Genomic DNA, 19,282 nt, shown 5'->3' with positions numbered 1-19,282 from the left:
GGTAGGTGAGGACCAGTGGGGTTCTGTCCTGGTGGCGATTGGAGGGGCGGGGTTCAAGGGCGGAGGACCGGGAAGTGGAGGAGATGCGGTGGAGAGCTTCATCGACCACGTCTGGGGGGAAATTGCGTCTTTGAAGAAAGAGGCCATCTGGGTTGTTTGGTATTGGAACTGGTCCTCCTGGGAGCAGATGCAGTGGAGATGAAGGAATTGGGAATATGGGATGGCGTTTTTACAGGGGGCAGGGTGGGAGGAGGTGTAGTCTAGGTAGCTGTGGGAGTCAGTCAGTTTATAGTAAACGTCCATGTTGAGTCGGTCGCCTGAGATAGAAATGGAGAGGTCTAGGAAGGGGAGGGTGGAGTCTGAGACAGTTCAGGTAAATTTGAGGTCAAGGTGGAAGGTGTTAGTAAAGTGGATGAACTGTTCAACCTCCTCGTGGGAGCACGAGGCAGCGCCAATACAGTCATCGATGTAGCGGAGGAAAAGGTGGGGGCTGCTGCCAGTATAGCTGCGGAAGAAGGACTGTTCCACATATCCTACGAAGAGGCAGGCATAGCTGGGGCCCATGTGGGTGCCCATGGCTACTCCTTTGGTTTGGAGGAAGTGGGAGGATTGGAAAGAGAAGTTGTTCAGGGTGAGGACCAGTTCGTTCAGTCAGTCGAAGGAGGGTGACAGTGGAAAGGTACTGGTTGGTTCGGCGGGAAAGGAAGAAGCGGAGGGCTTTGAGGTGATGGGGGATGGAGGTCCATGGATGTCCATGGTGAAGATAAGGCTTTGGGGGCCGGGGAAGTGAAAATCATGGAGGAGGTGGAGGGCGTGGGTGGTGTCCCGAACGTAGCTGGGTAGTTCTTGGACTAAAGGGGACAGGACCGTGTTGAGGTATGTAGAGATGAGTTCGGTGGGGCAGGAGCAGGCTGAGACAATGGGTCGGCCGGGGCAGTCAGGTTTGTGGATTTGTGGGCACTCCGGCCCATCACCCTCACCTTAACCTTCTTCCACCGATCGCATTTCCAACGCCCTTCCCCCAAGTCCCTCCTCCCTACCTTTTGTTTTACTTTCCTCATTCCTGAAGAAGGGCTTATGCCCGAAACGTCGATTCTCCTGCTCCTTGAATGCTACCTGACCTGCTGCGCTTTTCTAGCAACACATTTTCTGCTCCACCATCTAATAAGATTCTGGCTAATCTGTGTTCCAAATTCCACATTTCCATTAATTCCTGGTCACCTTTGATTTCCTCAGCACAACAAGAATCTATCCTCCTCTTAAAAAGTATTCAATTACCCCCATCCCACCACTTTATGAGGTAGGATCTGTTCATATTCATAACCGAGTCTAATGTCTGCCCCAAAGAATTGGAGGTTGTTCAGGACATTGGTGAGATCTCTTCTGGAATATTGTGTGCAGTTCTGGTTGCCCTGTTATAGGATGGATATTATTGGAGAGGGGGCAGAAAAGATTTACCAGGGTGTTGCTGGGAATGGAAGGTTTTAATTCTAAAAATAGGCTGGGATTTCTTTACTGGAGCAGAGGAGGTTGAAGAGGTTCATAAAATTTTGCTGGGGAACGGAAAGGGTAAATAGACAAGGACTTTTCTCCAGGCTGAGTGAGACCAAAACTGGAGGGCATAGATTTAAGGTGAGAAAGGAAAAGTTTAAAATGGACCTAAGGGGCAATGTTTTTATGTAGAGGGTGGTGCGTGTAGGAATGAGCTGCTAAAGGAAGTGGTGGAGGCTAGTACAATTACAACATTTAAAAGACATCCGCATGGGTACATGAATAAGAAGGGTTGAGAGGGATATGGGCCAAATGCTGGCAAATTGGGCTAGATTAATTTGGAATATCTTGTTGGCACGGATGAGTTGGACTGAAGGATCTGTTTCCTTGCTGTACAATTCTATGACTCTGACTTGTACTGTATTATTTTACACTGCAAGTGTTTACTAATGGGGCAACTCCAAATTCAAGTCACCAGCATCTGCACTACCACCAAAAGCCTTTTGGTGTCCCCACTGCACTGTGTCAACCATCATTCAGCAGAGTTATCAGCCAGGTCAATACCAGTGGGTGAAGTTTCCCAAAACATACTGAATAGGTTACAGCTAAAATTGCTCTATCATGCACTTGCTGAAAATGTGTTGCTGGAAAAGCGCAGCAAGTCAGGCAGCATCCAAGGAGCAGGAGAATCGACGTTTCGGGCATGAGCCCTTCTTCAGGAAAGCTCTTGCAAGGATGCCTTCCTTGAAAAAGCTCTCTTCCTGATTCTCCTGCTCCTTGGATGCTGCCTGACCTGCTGTGCTTTTCCAGCAACACATTTTCAGCTCTGATCTCCAGCATCTGCAGTCCTCACTTTCTCCTCTATCATGCACTTGCAATCTTCCACAACTTGGTAGAATTAGACAACATTTTAGATTTTAATTGTATTTTTTTTCCAATAAATGAATTTAAGGTTGGTAACCTGGTGCAGTTTTATAATGGGGTGGCACAGTGGCCTGCTGCCTCACAGCACCAGGGGCTTGGGTTCAATTCCAGCTTCAGGGATTGTCTGTATGGAGTTTGCACATTTTCCCTGTGTCTGCACGAGTTTCCTCCCACAGTCCAAAGATGTGCAGGTTAGATAGATTGGCCATGCTAAATTGTCCATAGTGTCCAACGATGTGCAAGTTAGGTAGTTTAGCCATGCTAAATTACCCATAGGGTCCAAAGATGTGCAGGATAGGTGGATTAGCTGTGGGAAATGTGGGGGTTGGATCTGGGTGGGTTGCCCTTCAGAGGGTTGGTGTGGACTTGTTGAGCTGAATGGCCTGCTTCCACACTGTAGGGATTCAATGATTCCTTTGTAAAAAAAAAATTGCAGTTGTAAGTGGGTTAATAATCAATTATTATTTTAAATCACTGAAGATGACCAGAAAAAATACTGGACCATGTGCTAACCTTATTGATGTACACAATTCTAATTAAAGTAAAGACCTGTGCATTGAGATGATGAGTGCAATTGAAGTGCCTCCTTGAACCACTGCAATCAGTGGACATTGAAAATTGGGGCCATGATTAGTTTTGTAAATGGATTGTGTAAATTATCACAAAAGATAGATCACAAATTATTCTGGACATAACTCATGTTAAATTCACTGATCTTTGCAACTTATTCAGCTAGTAGGCACATAGGGATCCTCTAGACCCTCTTCCAGCTCCACTTAACACAAATTTATGAGTGGATCTCTTGGGAATTGCCTCATTGTGATTTGACTGTAGTTCAGACCTCAGCATTGGTCTCCATGGCACTCCACAGGATTGCACTGTGATTGATGTTTCAGTGGCTGACATCATTGGGATCATTGTAGAAGGGACAGGGATGGGTAGATGGCAGACAAGCACTTGCTGGATTTAACCTGTCCCTTCCACCCGGCGCTCACCCACTGCCTTCGATCTTGCAGGTTGGGTGTCTTGATTCTGTCTCCACATCACTGAATTCTCTCTTCCTGTGAATTTCTCATTCCAACCCCCAGCGGGTGAGTTGGCTGTCAGCAGATAGCAAGACCCTTGAAAGTACGATCTGCAGTTCAGACCCTTCCATTGTGGCTAAATCAAAGGTTTTTGCATATTTTTCCAGCTAATCTTTTTTTTTGTTATTGCTTCAGGAACGTAAGGTTCAGTGGCGACTCTATCTAAAACTTACATTATCACTCAATGAGATGTCACAATCCGGCTGGTCCAGGAGCACCTTCACAATCTCTGCCCGCCCATGTTCACAGGCACACATCAGTGCAGTGGACCCCTCATTGTCCTGACTGTTAACGTCAGCTCCACAGTCCAGCAAGGCCTTCACCATTTCAATACGTCCGTGACTGACGGCCAGCATCAAGGCTGTTTGACCCGCCTAGAGGAGAATGAAAAACACTCTTCAATTTTGTTGTATAAATCTGGGGCTTACATTAGTCTTGAGCACCTGGCCTCAAAGGTCAGTCTCATAAATGAGAACTCCCGTCATACAAACCCTGCGAAATTTCTGCCAATGTAGTCATGTACAAGAACCAAACCAAAACTAGTTATTGTATTTAGTTACAGTAAGTCTGACAGTATCTGTGGAGAGAGAAAGAGTTAATGCTTCAGGCCAATGATCATTCTGAAACATTGCCTTCTCCACTGAGTTGCCAGAACTGCTGAGTATTTCCAAAACTTTCTGTTTTGATTTCCATTTTCCGGTGTCTGTGGTACTTAGCGTCATGATTAGGACACAGACCCTCTCTGATCACTTATATTGAAGATGCACTGCAATGAGCATGATTCCTTCATCAGAACCTTCCAACCAGACCTCTACTACCTGCAATTTCCCCTCTAGGCCACACACCAACCTTAACTTGAAACTATACTGCTGTTCCTTCATTGATGTTAGATCAAAATCCTGGAACTTACAAGACTGCAGATACATGTGACCTCCATGGTTCAATAAGGCAGCTCACACCATCATCTCAAAGGTAAGTAGTGATGGTCAATAAATACTGACCCAGCAAAGTGACATCCATGCCCCATGAATGAATGATTCAAATAAATAAACAGTTGGACTGCAGCTCAGTCTAAGGGATATAGAATGAATTTAGAGCTATTTGGAGCTTACCTATCACACTTTAAGCAACAAAGAATTTAGTTCATATCTCTGCTGTCAGTATAAAAGGAATAGGGAAGTGATTAATTATCAGCTTTTTAAAGCCTTTGTCCCAGTTGAATTTCATTTCTGTTTAATGTCAAAATTCACTCACTAGTATTGGACATGGATCAGTAAGAGTTACACAAAGTTGTGTTGCAATCTCCAATTCCTATCCAGATGGGAGTCAAGAGAAGCCGATAAACTCTGAGATATTCATTCCATCCCTTTGAAGGTCATTCAGAAATGTAAATCATCTGTAACACTGACAATTGCAACCGACTGTCACTGAACCGTACAATTTAAAACACATGGCAGTTTATTAGCTGGAGGTATAATATGTAATAAGGAAAAAACATTTCTTTCTTTCGTAACAAAGTATATCAAGGTAACACAACATCATTCTGATGTAAAGCAATCATCTATTTGATAATGCAATCCAACACAATAAAATGTAATTGTGTAGGAACCAGTCACTGCAGATGCTGGATTCTGTACTGAAAACAACAAATGTTGGGGATCACAGTGGGTCAGGCAGCATCCATGGAAAGAGACCAAGCTAACATTTTGCGCCTAGGTGACTCTTCAACAACATTGACTTCAGCTTTGGGACATCCCAAACCCACTGAACTGGAATGGAAGCAAGTCATCATCATTTCCAAGGGGCTGTCCAGGGGAGGATGAGAATAGGTGCTCCCAATATATTGTAAGGATTTAACCCAGTGACAATGAACAAATCCACCATTGTGTCATCTCTGTAATGCCACAACAAAAATCAAGACCAGGAGCACTGTATGAATTCTATCAATGTATTGAGTACTTCAAATTTCATAACATTCAAAGAAATGGGACCAGTGCAGGAACTTGAGATTAGCTCACATTTAGTGGTAGTTATCTTGTGCAGACTCGATGGGCCGAAGGGCCTTTTCTGCACTGTATGAATCGATTGGGAGTGTCACTACACTTAGTCCTGTGGAATGCAAATAAACAGCTGAGAGCAAAGAGTGACTGGGAACTCTGTATCCAGACTTCACAGCTTCAGATGGAGAATCACTAACACAGTTAGACAACAGCTACACAGGCAGGTCCTGAGCAACATGCTGAGGAACAAAAATTCAATTGAAAATGGAGATTAAGGAGGATTAGGATCAACTAAGAATGGATTACTTGGGCCTCCCAATGTGTGAGTCTGATGGCACAGTATCACAGAAATCTTCTGTTTGAATAGTTTCCCATCATCTGCTGATATTAAAACACTCAAGAGTGAGACGACCCCAAGTTACCATGATGGGGCACAATGAAATGTCCTTATTGGTGCCACAGGAACAGAAGGAAGGACCAAGCTCTTCAATAGTTTGATTTTATACAAACTACACCCACAGAAATCTGTGACCAGTGTTCAAACCCGTGCAGACAAGGCTATGCAATCAGCTTATGTTTGGCCAGCCTTTTTCAGAAATTACATTTCACATTTAAATCCTGAACAAGTTGGTTTCCAAATAGATTTAAGGGTCATTTATTACCCAGGATTAGGGATCACATGGTAATGGAAGCCTGAGGCTGTGTGCACTGTCTGGGCAGCAGGGTGCTGTGCTCAAGTATCATGAGTACTCTCCATTTAACTGTGGAGAGACTGGTATACTTGTATGTCACACAGTGTCCTTGTATATGTGTCTTTCTTTATTTACACGCAGGTTTGCATTTATATCTGAGTGTATACCTAGGTTGGTATGTATCTATAAATTTTCCATATGGATAGGTTTGACTGTGGATGTTGGTTTGTGGATGTGTGAGTTAACACTTATTAAGTGGGATTGGGTGTATAAATATTAAGAGTTGATGCAACGATTTAAGTAATCAAGAATCTCAGTTTGTTATTTATCCAACTCAATAGTTTAAAGACAGGAGCGCGGAATGCTTCGGTCACAGGTACAGGATAGTAATTTATGAGACACATTGATTAAAGTGAGAATGGCCTTTATGACTTCACCACTGAGCTTAGATTTCTTTTAAGGAAAGTGCTCCATTTTACGTTTCTTGTTAGTTTCATACAAATGTACCACTGTCTGAGGTCTTTCTACCATAGTTAAATGGGTGTCCGTTCAGTTATCAGATCTTCATGGTGCCTCAAATCTATGTAAATATAGCCTTGCACAAGTAAGAAATACTTTTGGTTTGTTTGTTGGGTAGAGTCAAACTCCAATGTTTGTTTGTTCCTTTTACACTACTGTACAGAACCGAACTGCTTCCGCGACTATGTATGTATATAAAGATATTTTTATGAAGAAAATATTGTTTTGAAATTAAAAAAATTCATGCAAGTGTACTTGGTGCCAAAGTTAAGTTCCGCCATCAGTAGTCACCTGACTGGCTTTGGCATTGACGTTCCCCAAACTAAATAACTGCTTGACAACATTCATCTCTGCATCAGTCTCCATGGCAGCCAGTGCAGCGAGCATGATGGCAGTGTAGCCTGCCTTGTTCTGCCAGTCAACATTACAGACAGCTGAAAAATAAACAAGACACCTGATTGGTTGGCTCAACAAGAGGTAGATGCAATCAACCACTGGCACTGCAGGAATAAATGTAGGATACAGGAATATTCATTTGCATATCAAAGTACCCCATTGTTGTCAGGAATTAATTCATTTGTGTCCTTAAATCCAGAACCTGAAGCAATGTAATTGCTATATGCCAATATTTTCCCATTAGAGATGAGGGAAGATTGCTTCAACTTAAGTAAGCTGTTCACTCATCAGTTATTATACTCTGTGCTAACCTTTCAGTCTCTTCCAAAAATTAAACTTTTTATTTCTTTTCATAATTTATTGATCTCTCAATAATATTATACCATTCCAGAGAGAGATACATTGGGAAATATTATAGATGGCATCTGGGCACATCCCCATTACACTCCCCCATTTCACCCCCCTACCCCCACATGCCCAAGCTACATACTGGCACTAAACCCACACCCACAGTACACCCTATCCACCTGCCCCCACCCAAAACCCTGGATTCACCTATCCACATCCACATCTCCTCTCACCTGTTCTCACCCATATTACATCCATCCACTTGCCCTCACCCACACCATGCCTCTGTGCTTCTACCTCATGCTTTTATCCAGTTAGTGAACACCAGAGTCTGAGCTCACCTGTGTCCAGCAACAGCTTGACAATCTGGAAGTTGGAGTGAGAGACACAGTAGTGCAGGGCTGTGTTGCCATTCCCATCAGACAGGTTGACAACATGTTTCAGGATGGCTGGTGACATCTCCGCAAAGGCCATGAGATAGTCAGCTACGGCCTGGGGCGAGGCTGACTTCTGACTGGAGACTCTGAACCACTCCTGCTGGATTGCATTCAAACTGGACATCTGCAAACACACAAGAGCATCCAGGACTGCAGATTTTGACTTTCAGCCCATTGTACTGTTAACTGCTCCTCCCACCCAGAGCCGAGGGCCCATAGCTGGGAGCTGGACCAAGCTGGCCACACATTGCCACATCATTCCCAAATAAACCCACCCTGAATATTGACTGCTATCAGATCGGGTCTGTGTCAGGCCAGAGCAGCTAACAACCGGAAAATAAACATCTTGGATTAATCTTCACTTGATATTTTAGCAGCCCGAAAACAGAAGAGGAGCATAAACAGCAGGAGGATGTAGGTTTGGCTTCGGGAGTCGTTAAAATTGACAGAAGTGCTCGGTGTCTGGAAGCCATTATCAATGCACTACGGCTCGATGTTTGTGCAACTCCCTCACAAACTGCTGATCACATTTAAATGAGGCAATTTTAATGAGTTTTTCATTGGAACATCAATTTAACATAAACATACACGGTTTCCCAGAATTCCTGAACGTTGCTATTGAAACAGGGCAAAGAGTGAACCACAACTCAAGGTAGTCATGAAAGCAGAGGCCTACGGATGGGGGCACTTGGTCCTCTCAGTCACTCCCTTACCTCCCACTGCATAGCTGCCTTAAATTGGGCACAAGCTACATGTTGAAATCACACATTCCAACATTCGCCCACAGCCCTATTCAGATCTTGTCTCTGGGTTATCATCAGTAATAGAACCCCTGGGAACACAACAAAGAGCAGCTCGTGATGGAGACTGAGCTGGACTTCAGTCTCTGGAGTTGAGCTTTCCGATAACGTGTAGGAAAAAAAAGGCTGTGGCTGGAACAAGTTCCAGGAAAAGGACAAGAAACTGCACTACCGAGAGAGAGAGAGAGAGAGAGAAGTACTTATATTTCCATAGCACCATCGGGATGCTATCTCAGAAATGTTGAAAATTAGAAACATGCAAGCCATTTTCACACAGCAAGATCCCACAGTGGTCAAGTGAGATAATGGTCAGATAATCTGTTTCAGCAATACAGGTGGAGGGATAAATAAACAGCAAGGCTCCAGGGAGAGCTCTCCTGAGCTTAAACGTAGTGCCATGCATTTTTGTCTGTCCACCTTAATGTTTAATGTCTTATCTGATATGCAATGGCTGAGAGGACAACATCCCCTCAGGTTTCTTTGTTTATTCTTGCGTGAATGTGGGCATTGCCCATCCATAATTGCTCTTCAACTGAACGGCTTACTCAACCACTGTAGAGAACAGTTAAGAGTCAACTTCATTGCTCTAAGTTTGAAGTCTCATGTAACCTGGAAGGATGACAGATTTCCTTCCCTAAAGGACATATTTGAGACAAGAATTAGTGATAAGTTTACAGTCAACATTACTAAGACTAGCTCTCAATTCTAGAATTAAAAGAAAAAAATATTTTTAAATTCCATCCGTTACTATAGTGGGACTCAAACCACCATATTATCCTGGATTTCTGCCTTACTAGTCCAGTGACATTACCATCATGTCATCAGCTTCTCTAGCTCATGTGATCTCTCCTGGAGTTATCACCCTGGACTTTTTTTTTTAATTGTCTGAAGTAGAACATGTGCCCTCATCTTTCTGGCTCGTGATAGACACACTAACCTCGGCACAGACTTTTAACCTGACCTCACTATGGACATCACAATTAACTCCACAGTAATGGCAAACAAAGATGCTCACCACCTCCTTACTCTTCACTGGATTTGGGTCATTGAAATGATTCTTCAGGATTAGACAGACTTCCCGCATCTTCAGACTCAACTCAAATCTGTAGGAAAACCAATCACAAGAGAGTCAGGACAGACAGCAAACTCTTGAAACACCCAATATGCTGAGGGGAGAAATTTTAATACTGCAGAGGATATCTTAAACCTATGAACTGCAACTGAATCATTTCTTAAAATCCTGGGTTTTATAACTAGAGGCAGAGAGAGCAAAGACAACGGGCATTTGCAAACAATGTATAAACACTGGTGAGGTACCAGCTGGGGTTTGGTGGCTAATTCTGGGAACCACACTTGGAAAGGAATAAAGGTGATTGGGATAGGGTTGGTCCATACAGGTCAGGATTGTGCACTATACACTGTGCGAAACAAAAGCCTTCAGTGTGGAAAGGGCCTGAGCTCGGTTTGAAGATTTTAAACACACTGTTGTTAGCCAGTTTTGTAGGCTCTGGCTAAATGACTGCAAATGGAGTATTAACTGTGTCTGGAAAAATCAGTTGGATTATGGATTTAACTCACTCTTGAGTGCTTAGCATCAAGGTAAAATTAGGATATTTAGAAATTGATAATGTTAACTTAAAATGGGAAGGGAAATAAAAAGATAGGGTATTTACTTAATTGCACAAGACCTAAGTAGAACTTTGGGTCCTCAAAGTCAGGACTTGATTTGTGATTAAAGAATATCTAAGCTCTGTCCATCAGGAACTGACGGAAGCAAATCCAAACCACGGGAGTGGATTTCAGTGAGATCAGGCTTAAAAGCTCTATAGAGAGTTGCACTGAATTCGATGGACTGAATGGCTTGCTCATGTGCTGTAAGTGACACTGTGGTTTCAGCTTGAACCTAACAATAGACTTGGAAGATTCGCACCAGCCAACAGGAGCAAATCACTGATCTCCGGAAGGAAATAGTGTGTCAGAGACAACCTAAAGAAACAAACTCTCCAAATCAGGAAACAGGAGAATGGGGAGATAAGGAGAAGTCAGCCCCACAAATGAGGTATGCGTCAGTTAAAAAATTACCAATGTAACTGGACACAATGCCAGGAATGTTCTGATGCAACCAATTGCACTACTGCAACATGTGAAAAAACAATCAATGCAAAATTTAAAAAAAAAATTATATTCCAGGAATCTGGTATCCAAAAACAAAGCAGCACAGTTATCAAAGTCTTTAGCAAACTGCAATGCCAACTATGCTCAGTTTATGAACTCATTTCTAAAAATAAAAATAGGCCACACAATAACCTGCAGCAAAGATCCAACTAAGTCCACAGTTATACACTGTGCAGCTGGACTGTGTCCAGCATGGGACTGAGTGACTGCCATGGGTTTACAAAGAATTCATGAGCTCTACCTTATTTCTATCCTAGACTTGCCACTTTTCAGTGAAAGCTAAAATTACCATCTTAATGATCTTATAAGCATTTAGCCGAACTTAATAAATTTAAGGTTGAATTATGGATAATTACCCTGTTATTACACATCTTCAAAGCAGGGTGGGACTTGAACCCAGGCCCAGAGGTAGGGGTACTACCTGCGAACCATGCTGAGTTGTGTATTTTAATCAATTTCCTCTAATATGCTCAACTCACCTCTGGGACAGGTGAGAGTTGAACCCAAGTCCAAGAATATTATTTTCCTAATCAACCTGATCAGAGATTTGATCATACATCTCTAGGCCAGGTGGGATTTGAGTTCAGGCTTTCTGGCTCAGAGACAGGGGCACTACAAGAGCTTCAGGTAGAATTGTATTCACTGATTCACCTATTCCAGCATTCTGCATGGCATCATGCTCATTTCAGACAATAAGCCTCACTGGCTCATTGGAGATAGGCTCCACCAGTGATAAATATGTTGTACAATTAATGGTTTAATGGTTTCCATCATCATGAATGTCCTGATATGGTTTCACACTGCTTGATGAATAATTTGATTTGCTTTGACTTATTACTGTCACATGTGCCTAGGTACAGTGAAAAATTTTGTTTTGGCTGCATTACAGGCAGGTCATTAGGGAAATAGAACAAAGCGAGAAGTACAGTGTTACAGCTGCAGAGAAGGTGCACAAAGAATGAGGTCAACATTAAATTTAAAATTTGAGAGGTCCATTCAAAAATCTAATAACAGCGGAGAAGAAGCTATTCTTGAATCTGTTGGTACATATTATACATAGAACATAGAACTTAGAAAAGTATAGCACAGAACAGGCCCTTCGGCCCACGATGTTGTGCTATGTTTAAGCTTTTCTGTTTTCTGCCTGATGGAAGAGGTTGGAAGAGATTACAACCGAGGTGGGAGCGATCTTTGATGATGTTGGTTGCCTTTCTGGGGTAGCAAGAAGTGTAGATGGAGTCAATGGATGGAAGGTTGGCTTGCATGAGGACCAGGCTGTGTTTACATTTCTCTGCAGTTTCAACAGTCCTGGGAAGAGCAAATCATGATGCATCCAGACAGAATGCTTTCTATTGTGCATCCATAAAAATTGGTAAGAGTCTTTGCAGACATGAGTAATCAGAGTTCCTGAGTGTGCTTATTGGGTGTATTAATGTATATAGGCGAAAGTGAGGACTGAGATGCTGGAAATTAGAGTGGTGCTGGAAATGCACAGCAGGTCAGGCAGCAACTGAGGAGCAGGAAAATTGACGTTTCGGCAGGAGCCCTTCATCAGGAAACCTTTAATTCCTGATGAAGGGCTCCTGCTGAAACATCGATTTTCCTGCTCCTCGGATGCTGCCTGATCTGCTATGCATTTCCAGCACCACTCTAATCTTGACTGTATTAGTGTATATGTTTACTGAACGATACAACCATGGCATTGATTGGCTGATGTTAAAGTATAGGTGTTGGTAGGGCGATATTTAAAGAAGTCTTATACCTGTACCTAAGGAAGGATGTGCCTATCATAGAGAGGGTGTGTAACACATGTTCAAGGGGGATGGCAGGATTATTCTGTGAGGAGATATTGTGGACATGGGGACCATGTTCCATATTGTTTAGAAGAATGAAACATGATGTAATCGGAACACACAAATTTCTCAACAGAGTTTGATAAGGATGAATAATGTTTCTCCTTGCTGGGGAGCTCTAGAATCAGGGTTACAGTACCAGAACAAGAGGTAGCCTATTTAATAATGGGATGAAGAGGGGTTACTTCACTCTGAGAGTGAGAACTTCCTAACCCAGAGGACGGTGAAGGCTCAGCTATTGACTATGTTCAATACAATAGAGTTCTAGATATCAAAAGCATTCAGGAATAAGGGGTAATGGAGGAAATTGATAATGAAAAGGACTAGCCATGAGCTGGTCAATGGCAGAGCAGGCTGAAAAGGCTGAATGGTCTGCTTATGATCCTTTTTTAATTAAGAGAGCATTTTTCACAGTTGCAAATATCACAAAGCTTCCTCACACCTCAAATATTTCATTAATTGTAATCACTGTTGTAATGTAAGAAATATGGTCACTGATCTGTACACAGCAAGCTTGATATTCTGTGTTTAAGGTGTTGATTGAGGAACAAATATTGCTCTGGACAGAATGGTTCATTCGCTTGCTCTTCCCCAAAATGGCTCTATTTCAATTTGACATCTCATTCAGAAGATGGCCCCTCCAACACAGCACCATTCCTCAGTGCAAAATGTCAACCCTGTTGTTTGCGATCAAGCCCCAAAGTGGAACTTGAACCCAGAACTAGGTGATCCAGAGACCATAATAACTGAGCTGTTGCTAACTTGGTTTTGACCTCTATTCTCAGTCTATCTATCTCCATGTCCATTGTGAATTGCTCATCACCCACAGAAACAATTAGTTTCCAGCTAATTCTCTGCAATATTCCACCTACACCCTGCCACCAGGTGCCATGTGCCCCATTATCCTGTTGGCACAGATACAATTCCTAATTACCCAAGGGATTTGGTTTTCAGTTTTAAAATATGTACTACCAGGAGATTTGTTCCCTCACTGGTGAGGTTCTAATTAACTCACTTGCAATGTTTTAAGCTGGCCCATGGACCACATTAACAGGTCTGCTCTATAGTTCCAGCATTTCCTGCCTTTCTTCCTATTCTCTGGCAGCAGTTACATTTCATCCACCTTTATTTGATTTGTTACGTTTCTGTTTAGTTGCACACTCCTAATTCCAGTCTCATGACAATCTAGTTTTAGCAGTTTCTTCACATCCCTTCAGTGTTGGAGTTAGAGTTGCCACTTGAAATAATGCAATCACGACAGCAATGTGTAGGTAAGTGATAGCAAAAACTACTCCTTTTGCAGACAGGACAGTCAGGGCCAATTGTCCTGTGTCACACTGCTAACATCCACATTACAAAGAAGAAACGACTGCTGGAAATCTCTGCACTGCAAACATCAGAGCCACATTAAAGAGTTTGACAGAATGGGCAGATTTTTATAGCATGATATGTATCATCCAAAAATGTATGTAGCATGCATGTTTGCATTTGGTGCAATTGCCACCTGAATGACAGATATTGAACTTACTAAGAATGGATTACAGGAGCACTATTTTTTGTTCTCTGATCTTGTCAGTTGCAAGTTTCAATTGTGTATCATTACTGAGATCAGTCAGACTAGCTCAAGTCAAATTGAATCATAGGTGTTTGAGATTGGAACTTCTTGGCTATCACTGCTTTAAACAGCTAAGTATTAGGAACCAGGTTCCAGATGCTATGCATTTAAACTGTAATCTATACAAATGGAAATTTAATGAAGATTCCTCTCTCCTCAAGCCACAAGAGAGGGTAGAGTATACATTTCTCGTTTTCTTTTGTTTCAATTATTTCAATGATGAATAATTAGAGCAAATGGAAAGACTTTGTTCTCACTTTTCCTTCACTTCCTCTTCTTCAGTTCTGTTCTCTTCATTGTTCTGTTTACTCTGCTCAAGCATTTTCTCTTTCTCTTTATCCCTCCATTCTGCAGGATGCTCGCAGTCATCGCTGTCACTGCCATTCAGGTTTGTAACGCCATCATCATCAGAACTATCACAGCAATTTCCCAACTCACTTTCCGAACTGTCTCCAATCACTTTCTCAAAGTTCTCCTCACCACTCGATTCCTCACTCGAAGTTGTCTCATATCTGTAATTACAAATGCAACAGAATTTTCATTGCAGTTCTTGCCCAAAACAGTAGGAGATTGATGATGTTGCTGGACTAGTAATTCAGATTCTTCAACTGATGATCTGGAAGCTTGAGTTTAAATCCCACCAGAGTAACTGGGGAGTTCCAATTCAATTATCTAAGTGAATTAGTTATCATCAGTCATGGCGATCAATAATTTACCATGTTGATATGGATACTCTTCAAGGACACTGGAGACATACAGTTTAACTCCTCCCCCACACCTCCCCTCCTACCCCACCACCGTCACCACTCTGAGAACAGAGGCCAGTAATTCTTCATCACTTGGCACCATTACTGACAAGGCGGTGCCTACTGCCTGCTGACAATGCTCTCACCCAAGGCATGGGATTGCTGTGGGACCTATAGTCTGATCTAATATCTCTTCATATATCAATCATCTCATCCCAGGAATCAGTCTAGTAAACCTTCACTGCACTCCCTCCATTGCCAGAACATCATTCATCAGTTAAGGAGACCAAAACTGCACACAATATTCCTGGTATGGTCTTACCAAAGCCCTGTACAACTGCAGTAAGGCATCCCTGCTCCTGCATTCAAATTCTCTTTACTCAAATCCTCTCACTATGAAGGCCAACATATCATTTCCCTTCCTCACCACCTGCTGCACTTGCATGCTGACTTTCAGTGACTGGTGCACACCCCCATCTTTCCTAATCTATTGCTTTTCAGATAATAGTCTGCCTTCCTGTTTTTGGCACCAAAATGAATAATTTGCCCACTCACTCAACTTGTCCAAATCATACCGATGCATCTCTGTGTCCTCCTCCCAATCCATCGTGCCACCCAGCTTTGTGTTGTCTGCAAACTTGGAGATATTACATCCAGGTTCCGCATCTATGTCTTTAATGTAGATTGTGGATAGCTGGAACCCAAGCTCTGATCTCTTCAGTACCTCAATGGTCATTGGCTGCTACTCAGTAAAAGAACTGTTCATTCCTAGTCTTTTGTTCACCCCACCCGCTAAGCAATTCTCTTTCCAGGTCAGTACACTACCCAAATTGTATGTGCTTTAATTTTATATTTAATCTCTTAACTTGGACCTTATCAAAAGCCTTCGGAAAGTTCAAGTGAACCGCAGTCACTGGATTCCACTTATCAAGTATTTGCCAACTATGATTTCCTTTCCATAAATCCATGCTGACTCTGTCCAATCCTTTCACTGTCTTCCAAGTATTCTGCTATTAGCTCTTTTATAATGGACTCTAGCATTTTCCCAAATACTGATGTCAGGCTACCAGTCAATAATTCCCTGTTTTCCTTCTACCTCTTCTTTTCCAAATAGTGGGGTTACATTAGACAAGTTCCAGAGGGTATAGAATCTTGAAAGATTGCCACCAATGCATTCACTATTTTGCTGAGCACTTCCTTAAGTACTCAGGGATTACTTATCAAGCTTTAGAGGTTTATCAAACTTTAATTCCAATAAATTCCCCAACACCATTTTCCTACCAATATTGATTTTCCGCTTTCTCACTAGACTGTCCTTTCAACATTTTTGGGATGTTATTTTTGTCTTCCTTTGTTTAGACAAAATCAAAATGTCTTTAACTGGCTTGTCAACTCTTTGTTCTCCATAAAACTTCCCCTATTTCTGAATGTAAATGACAGACATTTGTCTTCATTTTTCCTTTTCTCTTTAGGTACCGATAGAAGCTTATACAGTCAGTTTGCATATTCCCCACAAACTTACTCATTACTCTCATGCCTCTCAACCAACCCCATGTCTTCCTTTGCTGACACCTAAACTGCTCCCAGTTCACAGGACTGCTGCTCCTTTTGGCCAATTTGTATGCTTCTTCCTCGGATCTAATACAATTCTAAATTTCCCTTGTTAACCATGGTAAAGACCATCTTTCCCATTTTATTTTTGTGCTGGACAGGATTGAGCAATTGTTGCAGTTCCCCCATGTACTCTTTAAACGTTTGCCATTGTCTATCCACTGTTATCCTTTTAAATAATGATCCCCAATTTATCATAGCCAGGTTACACCTCATACTGTCATAGTTTCATGATCCTAGCCTCAGAATCAACTATGTCACCCTCCATCTAAACAAATTTACATTTATTTCCGCTTTTTTAATTTCAACCTTTTAAAATAGAAAACTGAACAGAATAGAAGCCTTCAGGATTCAATATCGAGTTCAATAATATTAGAACCTGAACACCTTCATCTATGCCCTTTAGCTACCACCACACCCTAGGCCCTGACATGAGATGGGCTGCTTTCAACATAGCCAATCCATTTTCACTAGCTTACGGTCCACATTATCAGCTTCTCTTCCTCCCTGGCATATTATCATCCATCCCTTTGTCTGCTGGTGCTTTCTCTTTCTCTGTTTGGCCTCCATCTCTACCTACCCGCTCACTCCTTTTTCCACCCCACCCTTGTTTTCAGAATATATATCACTTTTTCCTAGTTACTATCAGTTATGAAGAAGGGTTGCTGGACTCAAAATATTAATTCTCTTTTCTCTCCACTGACAAGAGAACCTGTTAAGTTTTCGAGGAGAAAGTGAGGACTGCAGATGCTGGAGATCAGAGCTGAAAATGTGTTGCTGGAAAAGCACAGCAGGTCAGGCAGCATCCAAGGAGCAGGAGAATCGACATTTCGGGCATGAGCCCTACTTCATTCCTGACACATTTTCAACCTGTTAAGTTTCTCTAGTAATTTCTGTTTTCGTTTCAGAATAGAAAACTGTATCTCCATCTCACTAAGTGCTTGAATGGTGGAGTGCAGTTAATCACATTGTATATTCCATTATTGTACATATAGCAAAATGTATTTATAGACATTTTTAAATCAATGTATTTAAGTGTGTTATCGCACACATCCAAAGCCGGTGGGATTTGAATGCAAGTCTCCGAGCTCAGGGGTAAGGACATTGCCACTGTATCACAAGAGTCCTAAATAACATGCATTTCTACAAGGGCTTTATTTAAAAAAATGTTCTTAACACTTTGTCAAATTTTATTCTATGATTCGGCATTGATTCATTTAAAAGAGACAATTATTTATGAGAGCAAAAGCCATGGTTTTAAGGAGGATCTTAAAGTAGGAAGTAGAGAGATGTAGGAAGGATTTCAAAGCTTGGGGCTTTGGCAGCTTAAGGCAGGAACAAGAAACTAAATTCAAAGATGCGCAAGAGGTTAGAGGAATGCAGATATCTCAGAGAATTGTGGGACTGGAGGAGATATGGAAAACAAGGGTGAGGATTTTAAAATTAAAGTGTTGCGAAATTGAAAATTAACGTGGGTCAGAGAGAACAGGGCTGAGGAGTGAAGGTGACTCTGTACAAGTTAAAACATGGGAGGCAGAATTTTGGATGATTTCAAGTTTCCAGGAGGTAGAATGTGGAAGGTGGTCAGGAGTTGTTGGAATAATTGGTTAAAAGATCATCAAGGCCTGAGTGAAGATTTAAGCAGCAGCTGAGCTGAGATGTGGCAGTATAGAGATGGAAGCAGGCAGTTTTAGTGGTAACACATTTGTGTGACCATAAACATATATCAAATGTAACACCAAAACTGCCTCAGGTATTGCTAGGGAAACTGATGGAGTAAGTGGCTGGGGAATGGAGACTTTGCCAGGAACTGAAGACAAGGATTTTAGTCTTCCCAATACAGGGGTAAGTATAGGATAGGGAATGGGTCTGGGTGGGTTACTCTTCGAAGGGTCAGTGTGAATTTGTTGGGCCAAAAGGCCTGTTTCCACACTGTAGGGATTCTATGATTCTATTAATAGGAAGCATTGTTACATATACAAGTTATCCACATCAAACAGCAACATTTTGGACAAATAATTGTAACTACTTACTCGCCATTCAAAAGACCAACAAACTGTAGATTTTTTTTGCTGACGTTTGCTTCTGTTTTGTTTGACCCATCCTTCTTTTTCATGATTGACTTCAACACTCCTGTTAGAAACAGACTGGTATCATGACGTTAGTTACAATCATTCAGGACTATCTAATCCAGGACAGCCACACTGCACAGAAAGGCTGTGTCTAAAACATCTCTGTAACGACTATTTGGCTTTGAAACATTGGAACCTGATTGGGTTTCACTAACGTCAGCACAGAAACTTAGGTAGAATGTGAATGTGGAACTTGAAACACAAGCAGTCCAGCCATGAACTAACTGAATAATGAAGCTAGCTGGAGTGGCCAAAAGGTCCACTTTTGTTCCTATTTCTTATCTTCATTTGAGTTGTGCATAGCAGCACTGCTAAATGCAGGTTCATCTTCACTCCATGAATCTGCTTCTGTTAACTACGCTTAGTTAACTAACAACATACAACCTAGTCATTTCACATTTTTGATTGAGGTTTGAAAGTTGAGGCTGACACCTTTGAAATTAAAATTGTGGCAACTA

The 19,282-nt window shown here is 42.0% G+C and overlaps 1 protein-coding gene across 6 annotated transcripts in view; it reads right to left on the bottom strand.

Annotated features, from left to right (window-relative positions):
• kank3 (KN motif and ankyrin repeat domains 3) overlaps positions 1–19,282 on the bottom strand; it is a 62,567-nt gene that overhangs the window by 2,761 nt on the left and 40,524 nt on the right. For all 6 annotated transcript variants that reach the window (XM_072593976.1, XM_072593977.1, XM_072593978.1 and 3 more), the window contains 6 exons: positions 18,726–18,825; positions 14,593–14,847; positions 9,708–9,795; positions 7,797–8,016; positions 7,003–7,145; positions 3,674–3,874 (listed from right to left, as the gene is read on the bottom strand). In XM_072593976.1, coding sequence (XP_072450077.1) covers positions 3,674–3,874; positions 7,003–7,145; positions 7,797–8,016; positions 9,708–9,795; positions 14,593–14,847; positions 18,726–18,825 — 1,007 coding nt within the window. The remainder of the gene's footprint in view (positions 1–3,673; positions 3,875–7,002; positions 7,146–7,796; positions 8,017–9,707; positions 9,796–14,592; positions 14,848–18,725; positions 18,826–19,282) is intronic.

The sequence above is a fragment of the Chiloscyllium punctatum genome, chromosome 24 (assembly GCF_047496795.1).
Source record: "Chiloscyllium punctatum isolate Juve2018m chromosome 24, sChiPun1.3, whole genome shotgun sequence".
Classification (NCBI taxonomy): domain Eukaryota; kingdom Metazoa; phylum Chordata; class Chondrichthyes; order Orectolobiformes; family Hemiscylliidae; genus Chiloscyllium; species Chiloscyllium punctatum.
This window is presented reverse-complemented; position numbering and strand designations above follow the sequence as displayed.